Source organism: Ictidomys tridecemlineatus, chromosome 11 (genome assembly GCF_052094955.1).
Source record: "Ictidomys tridecemlineatus isolate mIctTri1 chromosome 11, mIctTri1.hap1, whole genome shotgun sequence".
In the NCBI taxonomy this organism is placed as follows: Eukaryota; Metazoa; Chordata; class Mammalia; order Rodentia; family Sciuridae; genus Ictidomys; species Ictidomys tridecemlineatus.
Genome location: NC_135487.1, coordinates 126299816 through 126319563, shown reverse-complemented (window position 1 = coordinate 126319563; position 19748 = coordinate 126299816). Strand labels below are relative to the sequence as shown.

Here is a 19748-nt window from a genome sequence, read left to right as displayed (position 1 = left end):
GGGGGACAGGCGGCCCTCCGCAGGACCCCCTCTCCCTCCCCTCACCCCCAGGCACCCACGGTGGCAGGTCTCAGGAGGACTCACATGAGGTTGCCGAGAGACACGGGGACCAGGTGGGGCTGCTGCTGAGGTGGCTGCGGCTGCTGGGGCTGCTGCGGCTGGGGCTGCGGGGGCTGCTGCTGGGGCTGCGGGGGCTGCGGCTGCGGGGGCTGCGGGGGCTGCTGTGGCTGTTGCCAGGCGGTGACGTTGCCTAGCGACAGCCCCCCAGGCGAGCTGAAGGCCGGGAGGGAGGAGAGTTCTGCGCTGGTCAACTGGTAATCTGCAGGGGGGAGGCGGAGGGTCAGGAGGGGAGCTGGGGGGCCAGCGCCAAGGGTTCAGAGAGGCACTCAGAGAAACGCAGTCACAATAACAGGAGGAGCTTTAAAAAAAAATAGGCTGAAAAGACAGGTGGTTTTTAAAATAGTGTTGAAAATTTTTTTAAAGAAAAATTCTGTGTAGGTATCACTTCTGTGATGACAATGATAAAAAAGAGAAGCCAAGGGGAGCAAAGGGGAGCAGGGAAGGTCCAACTGTGTCTGTCGTCACCTGTCTGACTCTCCAGCTGCCTTTTTGAGGCAGTGGGGACCCACAGGGAACCCTAGGCACATGAGGCCCAGCAAGCAAATGTGCCACCATGCCCGCTTCTGCTCAGCCCCAGGAGTCTGCGGTCTGTAGAGACCTCCACCATCACATGGGCCTGGGCCTGCACTGCACCCACAGACGCGGAAGGTGCACGTGTGCTCCCAGTCCTCACACCCCGGCGCAGGGCCTCGGACACCAGGTCAGGCCAAGGCTGCACCTCGGGGCACTGGTTTTCTGAAACGTCTAGCTCGATCAGTGAAGACACTGATGTTTGCTCTGCCACAGAACAAACACAACCATGAAGTGTCCCACGATTTACATGGCACAGCGATGTTTCCGGTTGCATCCTGTTCGGACAGTTTAGAAAATGTCTTCCCTGAGGACCACAAAGATGCAAACTGTGACAGGGGGAGGGCAGGCTGGGGGTTGGAGGCGGGGCGTGCTCCCCAGTCAGCCTGAACTACAGCCTTCTGCTGGGAGTCCTAGACCATCTGCTCCGGCCACATTCATACAGAGAAGATGGACTGCTAGGAGGCCAACCTTCCTGGCTATCTCCACTTACAGGCCCTGCGACCTTGGGCAGATGACGTCCTGTCTGCCTATGAACGGGAGGCAGTAATCGACCCAGAGTAAGCACACAGCATCTGCTGTGAGGACCAGAGAGGTTTTTTTGGGGGGGTGGGAGGAGGGTATTCAGGATAGAACCCTGAGGCACTTAATCACTGAGCCATATCTCCAGCCCTTTCTATATTTTTATTTACAGACAGAGTCTTGCTAAATTGCTTAGGGCCTCATTAAATTCCTGAGGCTGGCTTTGAACTTGCAATCTTCCCGCCTTGGCCTCCAGAGCACTGAGATCCCAGGTGAGCGGCACCATGACCTGCGGGACCAGAGGGTGGCCACTCAGGAGGCACACAGGAGTGTCTCGACACCTGGTGGGTATTCCCAAGATCACCTACTATTACTTCACAAATGAGGCAACTGCAGCCTGAGACCCGAGGTACTGGCCCAGTGCAGAGTTCAGGCAAGACCCCAGGACTTTCTATGATCTCTGAACCTCATCCAGAGGTGGTCCATGCTTGTCCCCAACACTGGCCACAGTTTTGAGATGCCTGTATTTAGAAAGCAAACAAAGGCAAAAACGGGCTTCGGGACTGACTGGATTTTTCTAGCCCTTGGTTCACAAACCCTTGCCGGAAGTCCCTCAGTGAGTAAATGATAAGAGACGCAACTCAGTGCTGCCCTACCCCACAGACTCCGGCCCTGTCTACTGGGAGGCTCAGCTCCCAGCCACCAGGCAGTGCTTGGCCCGCTCAAAGATCCACCACAGTCAGACCTCTGCAGCCAGCGTCAACAAGGGACCAGGCCCACCTCTTGCCCCAGACACCACCAAGATCACCCCCAGCGCAACCTGAACCAGAGCCAGGATTGAAAACAGTGACAAGGGAACAGCATGTGCTCCGTGGGTCCTTGTTTACGCGCCTAGGGTCTCCTGGATACACCTGACACCTCAGCCGAGCTGGCTTAGCCGCTCTGCACCAAGAGGCCGAGGAAGAGGAGGTGGGAACCCAGGGCACGTTCCTGAGAGCCAAGGGCAAGTCCGGGGTGGAACCTGCCTTTCCCAGTGACCTACAAGAGTTCACAAGACTGGCCTGCTAAATGCCTGTCCCAGGTCTCGACACCAACTGCCCTCTTGCTTCACAAGACTGCGGGAACGGTGACCACAGGCAACCACTTCGGCGGGATTCCTAACAATGGCCTTGGCTTCTGAAAAGCTCCTGGGCTTCCCTCTGCCACCTGCTCCCTGCCGCTCTGCCTTCAAGGAGCCAGCAGCTCTCCTTGGTGGCCTCAGTCCCGGTACACCAGGAGCGAGCCTCCCCACCATGCTCCCAGAGATGAGACTGGCCTAAAGGTGACACCTCAAAGCTGTGGAAGTGGGCATGTGCGCAGCTGCGTGGGCAAAGGACAGGGCTGACAGACACCTGGAGTGAACTCCCATCCCTTCACGCTAGAGACCGAGCCAAGGGTACCACCGAGTCCTCCCCGAACAGGGTCAGGTTAAGTTGCCCAGTCTGGCCTTGAACCTGTGATCCTCCTGCCTCAGCCTTCTTAGTTGCTGGGGTTATAGGCATGTGCCACCACAACTGGCCAGTATTCTACGTTTTTATTTGCATGGTGATGCACACCTATAATCCCAGCAACTCAGGAGGCTGAGTCAGGAGGATGGTGAGTTCAAAGCCAGCCTCAGCAACTTAGTGAGGCCCTAATAAAAATACAACTCAGTGAGACTCTAATAAAATGCAAAAAAGGGCTGGGGTGTGGCTCAGTGGTTCAGTGCTCCTGGGTTTAAATCCCTGTACCAAATCAATCCAGCAACCATAATTAAACGAGGTCTCCTCCAAACCAACAGCTTTCCTCAGACTGTGGCTTCCCTGGCTTATTTATTTATTTATTTTTGGTACTGGATGAACCCAGGGTGCTTTACCACTGAGCTACACCCCTGGCTCTTTTAATTTATTTCTTTAATATTTTATTTTTAGTTGTAGTTGGACACCACACCTTTATTATTATTTTTTTTAATTTTTATCTGGTGCTTGAGGATCGAACCCAGGGCCTTGCGCGTGCTAGACGAGCGCTCTACTGCTGAGTCACAACCGCAGCCCCTTTTAATTTATTTTCTAATCTTGAGATCTTCTTGTCTCAGCCTCTCCAGTGACTAGAATTACAGGCCTGTGCTACAACCCCTGGCTCCCAGCATAGCTATGTTCCTTCTCTGGTCACTCGTCTGTTCCAAGGCCAAGTGCACACACGTAACATGGACACTCACCTGTGTTGTAGGCGGTGGGCATGGAAGAGAAGGGGAGGCCCTGGCTGAGCAAACTTGGTGTTGCCACGGAGACCACTGGGGTGGTGAGCGAGTGGGTAGACTGGGAAACCCCGAGGCGCTGGGCATTGTTCTGCAGGAGAAAATGTCTGTCAGGAGGTGCCAGACGGGTGGGCTGCCTTAGGCTGACTTTGGAGGCCAAGGTCAAGGTGGGGACTCAGCATGGAGGACCCGGAGGTACCCCAACACGAGTTGGTGCAATCACAGAGACACTGAGACCCCTGGAGAAAAGCGTGCACAAGTGGCTTCACTCTCACCCACACATGCAAAGAGGAAGAGGAGGCCCCAACACTGGCCCTGTGGCCGAGACCCCAACACCGGCCCAGGCTCCTAGGGCAGAGTGACAGGAGCAGTGAGACAAAAGCCATTGCACTGCAGCACTCGCCCTGGGGAGGCGTGTCGGCATCTGGGAGGGATGCGCGGCCTGGTGTGGCGTGTGCCTGCGTGTACCGCACACGTGTGGGGCTGTCTGCCGTCTGCCGCTGAGTCACTTGTTTATTCCAACTCCACACTGGGGCCGGAACTGCCGCTGTGCTGGCCGCCAGAGCCTGCCCGCCTTTTCCAGTCTCTGGCCTCCCGTCAGGGAGCTGGGAGGAGGAGCCCCTGTCCCACTCCTGGACACGAGCGAGCATGCAAGTGTGTAAGGGAGTGGCTGTGCATGTCTGTGTCCAGCCCACTAGGCTTCAGCTTCCCCTAGAAAACCCATGTCACTGTCCACTGGCATCCCCCACAGGGTCCCTGTCCTGGGTTCCAAGAATGCTGTGTGGACCATGCAGAGTAGAGGGCTAGGGGGATCCTAGGGCCTAACCAGGCGTCGGGGTTGAGGCCTCTGGGGCCTGAGGGTGGCCTCACTCCACTGTGCAGAGACACACGTGTGTACGCGTCGTCTGATGCAGCACCATACTGCATACACACGCACAGGTCCACCCACATGCACGACTGCCCCTCACCCCACCCCGTTCGCCTCAGTTGCCAGGTGGGCACTGAGCACGGCAAAAGCCACACCCACACCACACACTGAACACACAGGGAAAGGACAAGACACGGGCGCTCCATGCTGGGACCCAGAGGAGTGGGCTGACCCAGAAATCAAAGCACCGCAAAAGTCTCATGGCCTCACTTACCAGATCTAAATGGTCCTCAGTCTGGGAGCAGAAATAAAACCACAGGGACGGTTCAGTCTCTGGTCTCTCCCCTCTCCCACAGCCCCCACCCACCTCCCTGCCTAACAGCAGGCGCTGGCCAGCCCAGGAGGACAGAGCTCTGTCCCAGCCTCCACCAGCTTGGACACCCCTCACCATCTAGTCGGCAACCTCCTGGTCCACGCGAGACCCTCTCCCCATCACAGAACCTTCTCTCCCACCCCACCCCCGTCCTTTCTACTGCCATTTACCCTGGCACCTCTATGCTCCAACCTCTTAAATGGTCCTCAGGCAAGGAAGAGCTCACAAAAAGCCATGCATACGTGATCTCTCTTGGGAAGTCCTACCTCCTGGCCAACCTTTCTCTCTCCTGCTACAGCTCCGCTCTCTCCCTCCTCCCAGCCTCCTACTTCCAGCCCAAGGCCCAGACACCCACTTACCAAGTGATGCATTAACCCCTTTCCTCCCTGGGAAGTGATGACCCGCAGGTCAGGCTTGCGGCTGGGGGCTCCAAGCTGGGCGCTCTGGGTGGGCGGCGGTGGAGACTTGGCAGGGATGACCTTGTTTAGGCTATTGCCATTGGCCACAGGGAGGAGGCCAGGGGAAGCCCGAGCACTGACATAGCCGTTCCCTGGAGGAGTGAGGAGCTGAGGGTGAGGGGCAGGCCGGCCCTGTGGAGCTCTCTTCCCCGCGCCAGGACCCCTCCCAGCCATGCCAAGCTGCCTGCGTCCCCACCACTTTCCCAGAACAAGAGGAGGACATCCTGCTCCTCAATCACTGGGTTCCCTTCCTGCCTCCAGGCCACAGGTGACAGGGCTGGCGTGGGGGGACCAAGGACACACCAGGAAAGCGAAAACTGCCACTGTCTTGCGACAGCAGAGACCCCACAGCTCGGCCTCTCCCTGCAGCTCTCTCCTGTCATCTCCAAAGGCCCCCCAACCTGCCCCGACAGGACCCACGGGGCCGGGGGACAGGTGGCGACGTGGGATCCAGGCCTCTGCAGAGCCTGGCACCAGGGCTGACCACCAACCATTTGGGCTGCTCTCTGCTGTGTGCTGGGGACTCTGAGACTTGGACTGGAACAGGCAAAGCTGCCCAGGCCTTGGGGGAAACAGGCCATTCACTGGCGGTGACGGTGTTGCTGGCCCTGAGGGACTGATGGCATAGCACCACCAGTTACACTGGTAACTACCCTTCCCGTTTGCTCCCCTCCACAATGGGCATACTATCTCATCTAATCCTCACATTAACCCTGAAAGACAGGTGGTCCTGAGCACGGGAGAGGGGGCTGTGTGTAATGGCTTGTGGGGCCACAAAGTTGGCGGGAGGCCAAGCAGGGTTTTCACGTGCTTCCCACACACTGGACCCCAGGGCCAGTGGGTACAGCTATCCCCTCAAAGTCTGTGGGAACTTCTCTGGTCCTCTCCTTGGACAGGGAGGGGTACTGACCCAGCTTCCTGACCCCATACGTGATTATTGCCAAGAGGGAGCTGACGCCAAGCTCAGGGACTCTGGGGTTCAGGGATGTACCAGTGACTGCAGGCAGAAATGCCACCTTGCTCTGTCCCCTAAGAGCATGCTGTTGCCCTCAAAGTGTACTGCTGCCTCCGTCCCAATTCCCGGATCACTCTGAGAATGGCAGGAATGTCAGGGTGACGTCAATGGTGACATTAGAAGTCACAGTCACCCAGCTGGACAAAGACACAAGACAGGAGGGCCTATGGGCTGCTGGGGGTGGGACAGCCTTTCCTCTGTGGCTACAAGTACATCTAACACGTGGACCCTGTGTGACCGAGCACACGCGTGTGCAAGTCTCTGCCTGCTGCTTTTCCAGGCCCGGCCAGGCCACCCCGTCCTCCGGTCCCAGGCAGACACCTCTCGTCAACAGGGAAGACCTGGATTTTCTGCTCCAACTAGGAACGCTGGTTCTCACAGCCTGCCCCACTCCCTGGCTCTGCGTGTCTGCTGGCCGTCCACCCCACTGCCGCAGACACCAAAATCCAGCAGCAGAAACATCCTCCCGCTCTCGTCCCCTTCAGGGACTCCACCATCCTGTGAGGTTCCTCCCCTAATCTAGGTCCCTCCTGGCCACTGAGCAAGCATCAGGCCTCCGTGAGCCAAGCAGGGCAGTGGTACTCACCCACGGGGCTGGGGCAGGCTCCGTTAGCAGTGCTGAGGTCTCCCCCGAGCATGGCCCCTGGGAATGAAGCAGAACCAGGTGAGCTGGCAGCACTCCCTCGGCGGGGGCTCCCGGGGACTGACCAAAGGGGGCTGTTGAGGAGTGCTGGACCCTGGGCCCGTCCCTCAGGGGCCACACAAACGCCGGGATGCTGTGGTAGGGACAGGACAGGCCCGCTTTTGAAGCTGGGATCCCAGAGTCCCCTGTGCAGCTCATGCGCACCTCCTCCTGCCCCCATCTGTAGGCTCACCCGCACTGGCTGGCCGCTGGGGCAGGCCTGGGGACACGCTGTTCCTCTGTAGTGCTGGCTGCTGGGGGGACAAGAGCCGCGGGTCTGTGAGGGACGACGTCACCAGGGAAGGGGTGACCAGGGAGCCGCTGGGGTTGCTGAACTGCAGTGAGCTCTGATTGGACACGGGCACCGTGACAGGCATGGCAAAGTTGGGGGCCGGGACAGCTGACTAGACAGAAAAAGGAGGGGCAGGGTCAGACCAGGTCAGCACCTTTCCCCAGACCCACTCCGCCTGGGAGGACAGGCAAGGGTCTCCTGAGCTCTGGGCTGTGCACCCTTGGGTCAGCGTCTCCAGCTCTCTGGCCCCGGCCGTCCTGAGGTCCTGCCTGCCACTCCTACTAAGGCAGAGGGTGGTGGGAGTGCTCTGAGATCCAGCTCTGGCCCAGAGAATGAAACTACGGTTCTGTTCCCTGCAGACGGACCAGGGACACCCCTAGTGGAGGCAGGTTAGTCCTCAGCCAGGCAGATCACACGGGAGGAGGTTAGCTGCCCTGGGTACAGACCCAGGTTCACACACGCAGCCCTTCCAGGCCTGGGCCACGGTCCCAACCTGCTTCTCCTGCACTCACTCACCACCCAGCCTGCTGCAGAGGGGTCCACCCTCTCAGCGCCTGCCCCCTAGCACTTCTGCTGCCATAAACACCGTTGAGTGCCTTGGGTGGGGGCTGCGGAGCAGCCCCAGGGTGTTCATCCCAAGATGACTGGACAACAAGCCCCCTGCAATGTCCTGTCCCTCAAGGACCTCGTGTCATCTACATGTTTCTTGTTGGCAAGGGGGACGCTCCATACCCCTCTGGCTCATGCTCCATTTGAGATGAGTCTCAGGTCACCGGGTTATCCTGACCAAGGTCGCAGGGTCCTCAGTGGTCACTGCTATCCCCAGCATGGCTCAGAGCAGAACACCGCGCGAAGCCACACCATGCACCACAGGGAGGCCCTCCATGCGACTACTCACGGCCAGTCTATAACTCTGCATCATTTTATCAAACTCCTCGTCTATCTTTTTATATTTCTCCTCCGTCTGGGGGGTCAGGGCAAACACCTCGTCCACCTCGGGGCTTTCACACTCCCTGTGCTTCTTGTGCAGCGCCTGGGGGGGAGGGGCCGGAGGGGGGGCCGACAGAGAGAGAGTGAGTGGGGCTCACCCCGTAGCGCCGGAAGAGCCCGTCCAGCTCCTCGCTGGCGCGCCGGTACTTGTCCTCCAGCAGGGGGCTCTGTTCCAGCGAGTCCTCCCCGTCGGGCTCTGGGCTGTCGCAGCCGTTGAAGCCCTTCTTCCTCAGGGTCTGTAACCGCACCACTAGGTCAGCAGGTGAGGGTCCTCCGGGCCTCCAGCCCTCCCTAGGAGCCTTCAGGGCCCCCAAGATCCCTGCTCACCCAGCCTCCTTCCTCAGGGTGCCCAGCACCACCCAGACCCCTGCCTCCCCGTGCCTCCACCCCATGGCATCCTCCCCCCCGTGGCATCCTTCCACCCCATGCCCCCAGGCCCATGTGAAGACCTACAGCAGGGGGCAGCTGCAGAGCACAGGGACCACGTGGGGGCGCCTGGCCCGGGAAGTGCCTGTGGCCAGCACTGTGCTTCCAGAGTCCCACGTGGGCAGACTCAGGGGAGATGGCTGAGGGGCTAGTGGCCTGGGTCAGCCCTGTCTGGTGAGGCCTGGCCAGGGGGCACTGAGAGCTTCCTAGGGGAAGGTGCAGTCAGGGGACCCTGCCCATCCCAACCCAGGCTCTGCTCAGAAGAGAGGAGAGAGAAATCAGGTAGGGTCACAGAGGGAGAAGGCGAGACTCAGGAGAGCCAAGAGGGGACAGCAGGCCCAGGAACTGGATCCACCACAGCAACCTGAGCAAGGAGGAAGCCACCTGCCGTGACCCAAGGCTGCCCTCTCCGTGCTCAAAATGCCTTTGTGGACACTTGCCTTGTTTCTAAAGTGAATGTAAAGTTCATGTTGTAGTCTAAAATCTGTCTAATGTAAAAAATGTCTAATGTAAAAAAAGAGAATTCCCCTCAATCTCTGAATCTGAGGGAATTTGAGGCCTACGGCTTCCTGGGCGCCCTCCTCTTCAGCCCAAGTCTGCACCCCACGGTGCATACCCAGTGTGAGACCTGGAGCTGGGCTGCTTCGTGCCGTCCACACAGCACCCTCCAAAGCAGGCTCTGGCCCCATTTTGTGGAGGGGGACACCATGGTTCAGGGAGGCCAAGCCACCTGCCCGAGGCCACATGGCCAAGAAAGGGCAAAGCTGAGTTTGAAAGCTTGTATCCTCCAACAGTTCACAAGGTCAGCTCTCTTTGAAACAGAAAGAACCACAGGGGTCCACTAAGGGACAGTGACAGAGAAGGAAAGAAACAAAGGGGGAGACAAAAATTAATGAGTAAGGGAGTCAGATGCAGGAACTGACCACAAGATGGAGAAAAGGGACAGGGACAGAAAGAGAGCACAAGAGAAGGCAGCAGAGAGAAGTCCTGTAATGCTGGCCGCAGGAAGGGACTCCCGGGAGCGAGGTGGGCAGCGCACCTGACAGCCCGGGCCCAGGCGCTGGCCATCCACCTGGACTGCCCCTCCTCCTTCCCGGGGCCGGGTTTGTGCGACAGGATGTGGGTTAACGCGTGTGTGCAGACTGAGGGGCTCTGGGGCGGCACCGCGCGTGTGCGCGTGTGCGCGAGGACACAGGCTGCGGGCGGTGCCCGCCACAGGCCCACCTCGATGATGTCGGCGTTGGTGCGGCTCTCGTGCGGCTCGTTGTACTCGGTGTACTTGAGCAGCACCTTGTCCATGTCGGTGCTGGCGTACTGGAACAGCTTGTTGGAGTGGTTGAAGATGATGAGGGCGATCTCACAGTCGCACAGGACGCTCAGCTCGTACGCCTTCTTCATCAGCCCGAACTTCCGCTTGGTGAACGTCACCTGGAGGAGAGCAGCTGGTGTCCAGGGCTGGTTCAGTCCAGGAAGGCCCTGCCTATGAGCTGGACACAGCCACTGCCCTCGGAGCTCCCATTTTCAGGAAGACACAGGAGTTCCTAGTCTGAGGAAGACAGTTCCCTGGCCAGCGTGTGGCCAAGATGGAGTCGCAGCCTCGGTACCACAGGGGAGAGGGTTAGAGGCCAGGCCTCTACCCCTCTGTGCTAGGAACTAGGGAGAGGTCTCAGGGAAAAGCAGAGGGCTCCTAAGATAGGAGGAGGGAAAGGATTCATTCTGGGGTTTGGAAGTGTCCAGGTGTGGCCTGAAGCCTGCATATGGCGCCCGGGTGGGGACACAGGTCCATCTGGTTAAAGCAGAGCCTGCCCTCCTGGGGCACAAGGTTCCCGGAGCTGCAGGGAGGTGGGGGCTGCTCTTCTCCTGACTCAGCCCACCCCTCTGTCCAGAGCTCTTCCTCTCCCAGAAGCCCCCCATCAAAGATCAGGGAGGACGTGGAGCGGGGGCCAGCTCCCGGTCCTCGCCTACTCTGGGGCTCCAGGACTTCCTCACCTGCCGGTTCCGCTCATCAGTGATTCGCTGAATCTGAATCTTTTTCCTCCCCATCTTCTCTGGAGGTCCTCAGTGCTAGGGAGGGAGAGGCTGCTGGGTGGCGGGTCTCGGCACCCCTCACACTGTGCTCATGAACGTCTGGGACCAGCTCAGTTCATGGTCTGCAGGACACCTTCCGCACAGCCTCCTGGGAGGAGAGTCACAAGAGCACTGTCAGGCCCCAACCCTCAGCCATGCGCTCCTTGAGGACGTGAGCCAGGCTTACAGCACCCCTGCAAGAGGCTGGCATCGTCTCCTCCCCGACCTCAAAATGAGGCCATGCTGGCTACCTGTGGCAATGGTCTGCCAGACCAGGCACAGGCTGGGACTCACACCGGGCCCAGGACTCTGGTCCAGGCTCTTCTGCATGGTCATGTTGGCCTGAGGCTCTACGTCAGACAGAGGACATGGAGCGCGTAGCTGCTCAGGGTCTGGATCTTAGAGAACACAGTATCTCCCTCTGCTTTCCAGAGCCTGCCTTGCTCCCCAGGGACCCCCTGGCCCAGAAGAACAGTTCACCTTCTGGAGTCTTGAGAGGGGACACTTGCCCAGGCCAGCAAGCATGGTGTGCCTCATGCCAGGATGGGATGTCTCTGGTACCCCTGGTTCAAGAACATACTAGAACAGGTCTACAGCAGTGTTCCTACACTAGCTCATGGAACCCCAAGTCCCGGGGTCTCACCACCACCTGCCTTCAGCCAGAACGCCCCCATGACAGTCTGACTTATTCAGCAGACCTGCACCTGAAACCTTTGTTTGGAGAAAGAGTTTTGCTGCTTAAACCTACCGACCACTACTCCTCATAAGAGGTCAGCAGAAAAAGAAATTAAAAAAAAAATTTGTTTGGCCAGGCGCAGTGGCCCACGCCTGAATCTCAGCTGCTCAGGAGGCTGAGGCAGGAGGATGGCGAGTTCAAAGCCAGCCTCAGCAACCCGCAAGGCACTAAGCAACTCAGTGAGACCCCGTCTCCCAATCAAATAAAAAGCAGGGCTGGGGATGTGGCTCAGTGGTTGAGTGCCCCTAAGTTCAATCCCTGGTACCCTCCCAAAAAATCTGTTTTTTGGCAGTGCTGGGGGTGAAACCCAGGCTTTAGGCCTCCTAGGTAAGTGTTCTTGCCCCGGGCCAAGACCCCAGTGAATCTTTTCTATGAAGGGTCAAACAAACACCTCGGGTTTGCAGGCCACATGATGTGTCTAGAACAACTCCCACTCCGCCTGCCGCGTGAGCACCTGAGGGAACGCTGAAGCAGGTGCGGGTGAGCAACAAAACTGCACGAGAGAAGGGGAGACTCGAGTCCTGAAGGCCCTGGTCTCTGCTGTGCGCTGCCCAGCGGCCCTGAGTGGCCCAGCAGACACCGGGCCCCAGCGCCCCACTCCTCACTAACTCCCACTGCCGGGACTCCAGCCCCAGGACTCCGGTGCCCCTGCTTCTTGATGGGACCCGGTAAATCTCTGCTTGCTAGGCCGTGGTGGAGTGGGCTTCAGGGAAGGGGAGGCAGCAAGGCCCCGGGTTCCTGGCCCAGCCTGGCGAGGGCAGGACGCTCCCAGTCCTCCTGCACCCACTTTCCTTCTCTCCTGCCCTCCAGTCTCCCTCTGACCACCCTGTGTTCATGAGCAGGCGCTGGCTGAGATGTGATCTCTGGCAGGCTATGGCCAGTTCTGTCCCCTCCTCCACAGTGGGAGAACCCTCTCTTTGTTCTCATGATCCTCCAAAAAGCCACTCATGCAGTATCTCTAGCACTCACCACGATGTCAATGTTACACTCTGTGCTTCTGATTCATGCCTGGCTTCCCTGAGACTGAAGCTTCCTGAGGGCAGGAACTACATCTGTCCTTTTCATTACTCTAGACCCTGTAAGGAGCTCAGGAAACACCTACAAAAAGACAAGACTGTCTCATCGTCATGGCCCTTTGAGAAGTCCTTCTTGCAGTCTAACCTCCATTATTCTTGCTGCAATTTGAGCTCCTCTCACTCTGTGCAGCTTGAACTTGTCCCTCTCCTGACTGCCCTTGAAGCTCGTTTGTTTGGACACCACCCACCTTCCAAATACCCCTGCCACCTCAGTCCTCCACTCTCCCCACCCTAGGATTGGCTGGTGCAGCGGGTGAGACTCTAAAGTCTTCTAAGGAGCAGCCCTGAGCACATGGAGATGGAGAGGATGGGGTTGCTCAGGCAACTGTTGCCTGGCAACCAGCTCCCTGGCTGATCTCCTACACCCCCCCACCCCCGCCTCATGCTGGGGGAGCTGGGATGCAAGAGGGATCAGGACTGAAAAGGCAGAGAAGCCACAGAGACCCAAGGAGCATCCTCTGATAGAGGAAAGTCAGGGTTCAACAAGACTAGGCCCCATCTAGCCCACTCCCTCCAAGGCAGCTCAGAGCACTTTTTATAATTCCACACATCCCACGGCCCTTTCCCCACTGCTGCTCCCCCTCTGTGCCAACACTGCCAGAGGAGAAGATGTCCCTGCCTTGGGCAGTCCTTCCTCCTGTCTAACCACAAGGCCTCCTACAAAGCAGGCTCAGCCTGTACTAACCTCGTTCCCCTTCACTGCAGGTTCTCTGAAAGCCCTGGGGCAAGAACATGAACTCAACCATGACTCTGAAAGAGGGTGGCTGGGGCCTACATGAGCCCAAAGGACCCTAAACTGACCCCAGCCAAGGTGTGGAGGCCTAACCTGCGCAAGCTTCCCTCCTACCCCATTAGGAAAATTTTAATGAACACCTGGATCTCCTTAATTAGCCCTCTGCCTAATTACCTAACCAACTGCCAGCAGCCAGAGGCCCCGGCATCTGTCCCCCAGATGTGAGCTCTCCTCCGGGCCTGGGCTGGCCCACTCCTCTTCCCCTCCAGGAAGCCATGGCCCCTGGCTGCCCTGCTCTCACCCTTTCTCCTTCACTCTGGGCAGCCCTGGGCTTGGAGGCCAGGTTGGGCAGGGTGGCCTTCCTGCTCTGAGGCCCAGGGCCTGCTCCATTCTGACCTCAGGCCACAGCTGAGACTCCTTTGGCTGGCCTCATCCTTGTCATAGAAGTGCCCCTTCAAGGCTCTGGCTGCCTGATTCTGACTCACCAACTCGATGGACAGGGCAGGGCAGGGCAGGGCTGGCAGGGTGGACCTCCTGGGTGGGGTGGCCCTTCCTGATGGAGAGGAGGTGGAACACAGGGGAAAGGACTGTGGGGCTGCCCCGGACTGTGAGGGAAGGACAGCTACAGAGGGGCCCTGCACACAGGGAAGAGGTGGCGAGGCAGGAGCCCAACGGACAAGGCGGGCAGTTGAAGGGACCCGAGAGCAGCGGAGACCCCACAGACAGCAGCCATTTTCCCAAGCTGGGCTAAAGACCCAATAGGAACTGTGGTTATGTTTATATGCAAATGAGGGACACTGCAAGGTACAGCGGGCCTGGTCTGGAGGGGACATGGAGAAGCAGCAGGCCCTGCCTCCCAGTGACACCTCTTGGTACCTGAGCAATATTCAAACCATTCTGGGGTTTCAGAATGATGCTATCTCGGTTCCTGTGTGAGGTGGCCAGGGCCAGCGGTCAGGGCAGCCCCCCTCGGAGTTGCAGCTGCGGCAGGGCTGAGCAGGGCTGTCCTCAGGGAGGGCCCGAGGGCTCCTTTCCCATGGCCACCTTCCTCCTTCCTGGCTGTCAGGGGAGTGCCTCCCTCTCTTCTTCCTGGACTGTCCAGTCCATCCCAGTTGGCTCTCTGTCCCGGGGGCTCAGAGGACCTGGGGGTGCAGGCCCAGTGGAGCACACGCCACAGAGGCTGGGCAGCGCCCCTTCACAGAGCAACGGGCCTCAACCTGCGCTCATTAGGCAGCCTGTCCCTCCCTTGCAGGCTGCTTGGGGCTGGGAACGGAGCTGGAGGGGCAGGCAGGAGGCGGGAGACAGCTGTCACCCCTACGCCCGCCCCTTCCCTGTGGCTGGGCTGCAGGGCATGAAATAAGCAGCAGGGCTGGGGGAGGGGTGACAACCCAATCCACCTGTCACCCCCCAGTCAGGCGGCCTCCAGCAGCCTGCTCACTAACGAGGGAGGAGCGTGGGGGAGGCGGGGGTGCAGAGGGGGACAGACGCACAGACACAGGAAAGGAGCCTGAGCAGCAGCAGCAGCAGGCCCAGAGGCAGAGTGGGCCGCGGTGGAGGGCTGGCCAGGGCCGACCAGGGAGCAGGGGCGGGCCCGGAGTGGGAGGAGTCAGGCCAAGCACTGCCACCGCTCAGACTCTGGTCCCTGGGCACCAGGCAGCGGGCACCCTCCCTGCCCTCTGAGAACTTGCAGTCCCGCCAAGAGGTAGACCAGGGCAGGGCGGGGCGCCTGGGCAAGGGAAAGCAGAGGCCAGGGGCCCTGGCTGGGGCCCAGACGCTGCCCTGGGAAGGACTGTGTGCGCTCTGCCCATCTCCCAAGGGCAGGCGGGTCCTGAGCACCCACCCGGGACTAGCTGTCCAACTCCAGCCCCCAGGGAGCGACCCCAGACCCAAGCCCTGGTAGCCATTCCCGCTGGGCCTCAGCCGGCCTCCCCAGAGCCTGAGCACCCTGGGAGCCGGCGCAGGGCGGGCGTGACTCCCCAGCCCAGGCCAGAGGCTGCGGGGCATCTTCCCATGGTGCACTAAGGAAGGCGGCTCGTCCCTTGGAAGCCTGAGGAAGGCAGAGCCCGAGGTCCCCCCACACAGCCCGATTCTCACGCCCCCGCACAGCCTGCCCCCCACCCCTGCTCCCGGCCCTGCCTCCGCTCCTTCCCCCCCCCAGGCTGTTCTCCCCCCAGTTTTTCTAGGATCGCAGCCCAGGGCAGGGCCCCAGCCCCACCCTCAAACTTCGGTCAGACAGACTTCTACCCAAAGACCTGGTTCCCACCATCTTCCCTTCCTCAGGGACTCCCTCCCCCGCCCAGCAGCCTCAGGGCTGGGCAGGGGCTATTTTTAGCCTGGGCACTGAGCTAATTTTAACTCACCGACTGGGGACCTGGGGGCGGGCTGAAAGGGGGCCATCCAAGAAAGCTGGGCCTGGGGCAGGGGAGTCTCGGGTCCCAGGCACCTGCGCCTCAGCACTAGGGACAGGAACTGACCCCAGGAGTGCCGGGTGGGGAGCGCGGGGCAGCCCTCCCGCAGCTTCCGCTGGACAACTCTCCATGCTCCACCCCAGGCTTCCCACCCTCTCCTCCCCGGAAAGTCTCCTGGGATGGGGTCATCCTGTTCTCTGCCCAGGAGATGCCTCTCCACTGAGGGTCTGTCTCCTGAGCCTCCTCCACTGCTTCCCCACCCCAGCTTGTCCTTCCTGTAGTCTAGCTCTCATCCTTCCTGTGCTGCAGGGGGCTGTGCGGCTCCCTATGGAGGCAGCAGCTCCAGCACCTCCCACCCTAGCTCTGACCTCCCCTGGGGACCTCTGGGCTGGTTCCCACCTATTCCTCCCCCCACCCCCACCCCAGAAAGTTCCTAGAAACCCCAGACTGACCTCAGGAAGTATTTGGGGGCAACAGGAGATGGAGTCCTGAGGTGGGGTGATGAACAGTCCAGGGAAACGTGGGGACTCTGGGCTGGGCTTTTAGTCTCTGCTCTGGCTCCAACTCACTCTGTGACCTTGAGCCAGTGAATGGGCTGCACCCTACTGACCAGGAGCCTGGGCAGGTAGAGTGCATGAGGCACGCGGTGCCGTTCCAGGCCAGACATTCTGTCCCTGTGCTCTTTGGAGAGGCCCAAGAGGAAGGGGGAATCAGGACTGTGTGCATCTATAGAGGAACAGCCCAAGAGGTGGCCCAGTCGGTCCTCCAGCTGGGGGGGAGGCAATCTGGAGGCGGGAGAAGGCGCGTTCTAAAGGGGAGCCCCTCCACCAGCTGCAAAGCACCACAAAGGCTCACATTGGGCCAAGGCAAGTACCAGGTGGGACACACAGGCCACCACAGTCCCCTCACACATCTGGACCGCCTATCAGACCCAGAGCTTGGGGCCTCCCAGGGTCACTGTCGTGGTCTGGCCCAAGGTCACTGTCAAGTCACTGGTGGGGCCGGTTCTGAAACTCGAGGTGCTCCTTGGGCCCCACCCAGCAGGCCTGGCCTGACTCACTGGCGCTCATTTGCATAGGATTTGCATAGTGCCTCTGACCTCATTCCTTCAGATCCCACTTCCCACCCCAGGACTCCCACCCCACCCAGAGACCCCAGCCCAGTGTCCCAGCCCCTCAAACCCCTGGTTCCATCTTTTCCCCCCCCGAAAGCACTGCTGAATGTAAACACCTCCGGCAACAGTGGACAGCTTTAGTCTAGCTGGGTCCCCTCCGTCCAGGTCCAGGCAGGGATGGGGTGAGGTCAGGAGGAAGGGGGATCTGCCGAGGCTCCCAGGATGAGGTCCAGCGGCTGCCCACTGCCCTGCTTCCTGGGGGCTCTCCAGGGCAAGAGCCCCAGTCCCCTCAGGGCCATGGCTGGGCATGAGTGGCAAGGCAGGGAGCTGTCCTCTACTCCTGTCTCCATGCCCATTTCTAGGACCCACCCCAGAGTGCAGAATGAAGGATGTGGCCGGGGACAGTAAGACAGACACCAGACTACAAAGGGGACCTCTGAGGGCTGAGTCCCTAGATTCAAAGTAGCCTTGGGGCTCAAAACTGCTTGTCAGAAGGTACCCAATCCAGCATGGGCAGCTGGTGACATGTGGGAGGGCAAGGAGGCCCCAGCATTGAACTCCTACCAATGAGAGCTGGCAAGACAACCAGTCCCCTACCTACCTTGAAGTCCAACCTCCATCTGTCCAGTTACAGTATCTATACTTCTAGCCATACTCTCAGAAACAAGGAAGCCCAGCAGAGGTCTCCTAGCCTGGGAAGTCCTTCCTGCTATCTAACCACAGTAGCCAACCCTTCCACTGCAACCCAAGCCCATTTCAGTCATCTAAACAAGAGTGGTGGACAGGGGCCCCTGGCCATCAGAAGCCTCAGTTGAGGAGAGGTGGGGCGGTTGGGACGGTTAGTGTGTCACCTTCCACCTCCCCACCCTACTTCCCCCTGGGGTCTTAAGAGACAGAAGTGAAAGTGGCAGCTGGGGCTTTGGGGGCGGGTCAGCTTGAGAGCCGTTGGGATGAGCATAAGGCCACCAGTGCTGGGTTTGGGCTGCCTACCACTGAAGTGGGTAGACTGCTAGTTGGACAAGGGGAGGAACTTCCCATGAAAATGAGAGCAGGGAGTAATGATGATCCCTGGCCAAAGGAATAAGTGGAGAGAAGCAGGCAGCAGTTCCAGAAAGCCGCTTGGTCCCCTTATTTAAAACAGGAAGACCCTCTTCTCATCCACAGGACAGAGGCCCAGGAGAGCCGGGCCCTCAATCTGGACACCATGGGTGCTAGGGGAAAGGGAGGCGGAGGGTCAGAATGTGACACCCACACCTACGACAAGGGACAGGGGACCGACAAGGGACAGGGGACTGGGACCGAAAGAGGCCAATCCAATCAGGGAGAGCAAATCCTCCTAGAGACATCATGACCTCGAGAAGCCACCAAGGATTTAAAGGGGCCGCCTGGGGCAGTGGCTGGGTCTCCTTCTCACTGGAGGACAGTCCTCTAAGCCCCTGGCAGGGAGGGAGGGTGGCCGCCAGGCAGCTCCTATAGGATTAGCTCGCTGCTCTCAGGAAAGGTGCCAGGTGAGGCTGAGATGCGCAGCCGGACAGAGGGGCCTCGCAGGCAAGGCTAGGCAGACCCATGTCCCCAGACCTGGCGTCTCACCCTTTCACAAGGACACTGTGCAAAGTCCCATGGAACTTCCGCCAGTAAGGACCTCTGCCTACCACGCTCTCCCTGCCATTTCTACCATCTGGAGCTTGCCTTGCTCTGAGGGGGAAGTCCTGCCTGTTGTCTACTCTCAATCTCTCTGCTAGGCTTTACAACTAGGGCCCCACCCCCGGGAACAGGTGAAGGGTTCCTCTCTCCCCTGCCCTCAGCTCCCCACCCTCCGCTGACAGGTGGGAGAGACAAGAGGGAGCAGCTGGGCCAGGAGGCCTGTCCCCAGCCAGCCAGCCTGGGCCCCGGGGCTGCCACACAAGGGGTCGACGTGGAGGAGTGAGCACAGATCAGGGTTGGGGGCAGGAGGGGGCGCAGAGGTTGGGGAGAAGGGCCCAGGCCTGGCCCTCCCACGGCACTCTGGCCCAACACACAGCGCACCTGCCCTAGGGGGAGGGCTGGAAGCCCAAGGTCACCCCAGCCCCTGCTCCATCTCCTTGCCTCCTATCGCTGGATCCAAACGGAGCGGGAAGACAGCAGCTTCTCCTCCACCTCGCCCAGCCTCCAGTGGGGCCAGTCTCCCCTCAGGCCTGAGGACCTGGTCCGGCTCTGTCCTCATGGGCCTCCCCCAGGCACTTGCTGGCGAGGAGACCACGAGAACAGCACCGTCAGCCAGGAGCTGGGGCAGGGGTGGCTTCTGAGCCTTGGAGGCAGCTGGTGGGAAGGCAGACCCCTGGGCTCCAAGCCTGCCCAGGGCCCAGCTGAGCCCTGAGCCGGCACATCCCCCCAAAGCCTCCCTGGCCCCTTCCAGGACACCAGACGCTGGCATGGAGCAGCGTTGGCAGACAAGTCCTGGGTCAGGCGGTGCCACTTGCTGAGCAGCACGTTTTCTCACGGAACCCCTCTCCTTCCCACGGGGGGCAAACAGCGTCACCTCCTTTAACAGACATTAAGATCAACCTGGAGATGGGCAGGGACTCGCCCAGGGGCATCAGGGACAAGGGGAACAGGAGGGCTGCCTGCAGGCACAGTGTGCCCCTCGCACACAGGACTGAGGGGAGGGAGCGCTCTCTGTGGGAGCTCCTGGCCCTGGGACAGGCCCAGCTCTTAGGGGGTCCAGGCCTCCCACTCTAGCCCCCTCCCCCACCTCACGCAGAAGCCCAAGGGGACACTCATGGACACCCAGGATGGGGCCGTGTGTCATGTGCTCCTGACCCCTTGCTCTGGGGCTTTCGTCCAGACACCCAAACCCAAAGGCAGCCCCTCCTCGGGATCCAGGCAGCCCCCTCCCTCAGGGTGTCGGGCCTCTTAGAGGCTGGACTTAGTCCCCTTCCCACAGCCTCCTGAGCTGGCCACCGCAGGACAGGAGTCTCCTTTCAACCTCTCAAGCAGACAGCATACCCTTAGATGTCCTTCACCAAGACCAGCACTCTGTCATG

At 59.9% G+C, this 19748-nt stretch overlaps 2 protein-coding genes across 5 annotated transcripts in view; both read right to left on the bottom strand.

The window, feature by feature from the left end:
• Nucleotides 1-12609, bottom strand: part of Mef2d (myocyte enhancer factor 2D) — a 16959-nt gene extending 4350 nt beyond the window's left edge. Inside the window, exons 1-10 of one of the 4 annotated variants that reach the window (XM_078027377.1) lie at nucleotides 12364-12609; nucleotides 10581-10767; nucleotides 9816-10019; nucleotides 8264-8401; nucleotides 7077-7137; nucleotides 6788-6844; nucleotides 5088-5278; nucleotides 4630-4650; nucleotides 3449-3578; nucleotides 85-319 (exon numbers count right to left, since the gene is read on the bottom strand). In XM_078027377.1, coding sequence (XP_077883503.1) covers nucleotides 85-319; nucleotides 3449-3578; nucleotides 4630-4650; nucleotides 5088-5278; nucleotides 6788-6844; nucleotides 7077-7137; nucleotides 8264-8401; nucleotides 9816-10019; nucleotides 10581-10634 — 1091 coding nt within the window. In that variant the 5' untranslated portion in view covers nucleotides 10635-10767; nucleotides 12364-12609. Of the gene's footprint in view, nucleotides 1-84; nucleotides 320-3448; nucleotides 3579-4629; nucleotides 4651-5087; nucleotides 5279-6787; nucleotides 6845-7076; nucleotides 7288-8263; nucleotides 8402-9815; nucleotides 10020-10580; nucleotides 10768-12363 lie in introns of all 4 variants that reach the window. The other 3 variants (XM_078027378.1, XM_021730542.3, XM_040287710.2) reach the window with 3 other exon arrangements.
• The window catches only part of LOC144368768 (myocyte-specific enhancer factor 2D-like), a 27867-nt gene continuing 18848 nt past the window's right edge, over nucleotides 10730-19748 (bottom strand). The window contains exons 10-12 of the mRNA XM_078027866.1: nucleotides 13689-13808; nucleotides 10910-11008; nucleotides 10730-10767 (exon numbers count right to left, since the gene is read on the bottom strand). Coding sequence (XP_077883992.1) covers nucleotides 10730-10767; nucleotides 10910-11008; nucleotides 13689-13808 — 257 coding nt within the window. The remainder of the gene's footprint in view (nucleotides 10768-10909; nucleotides 11009-13688; nucleotides 13809-19748) is intronic.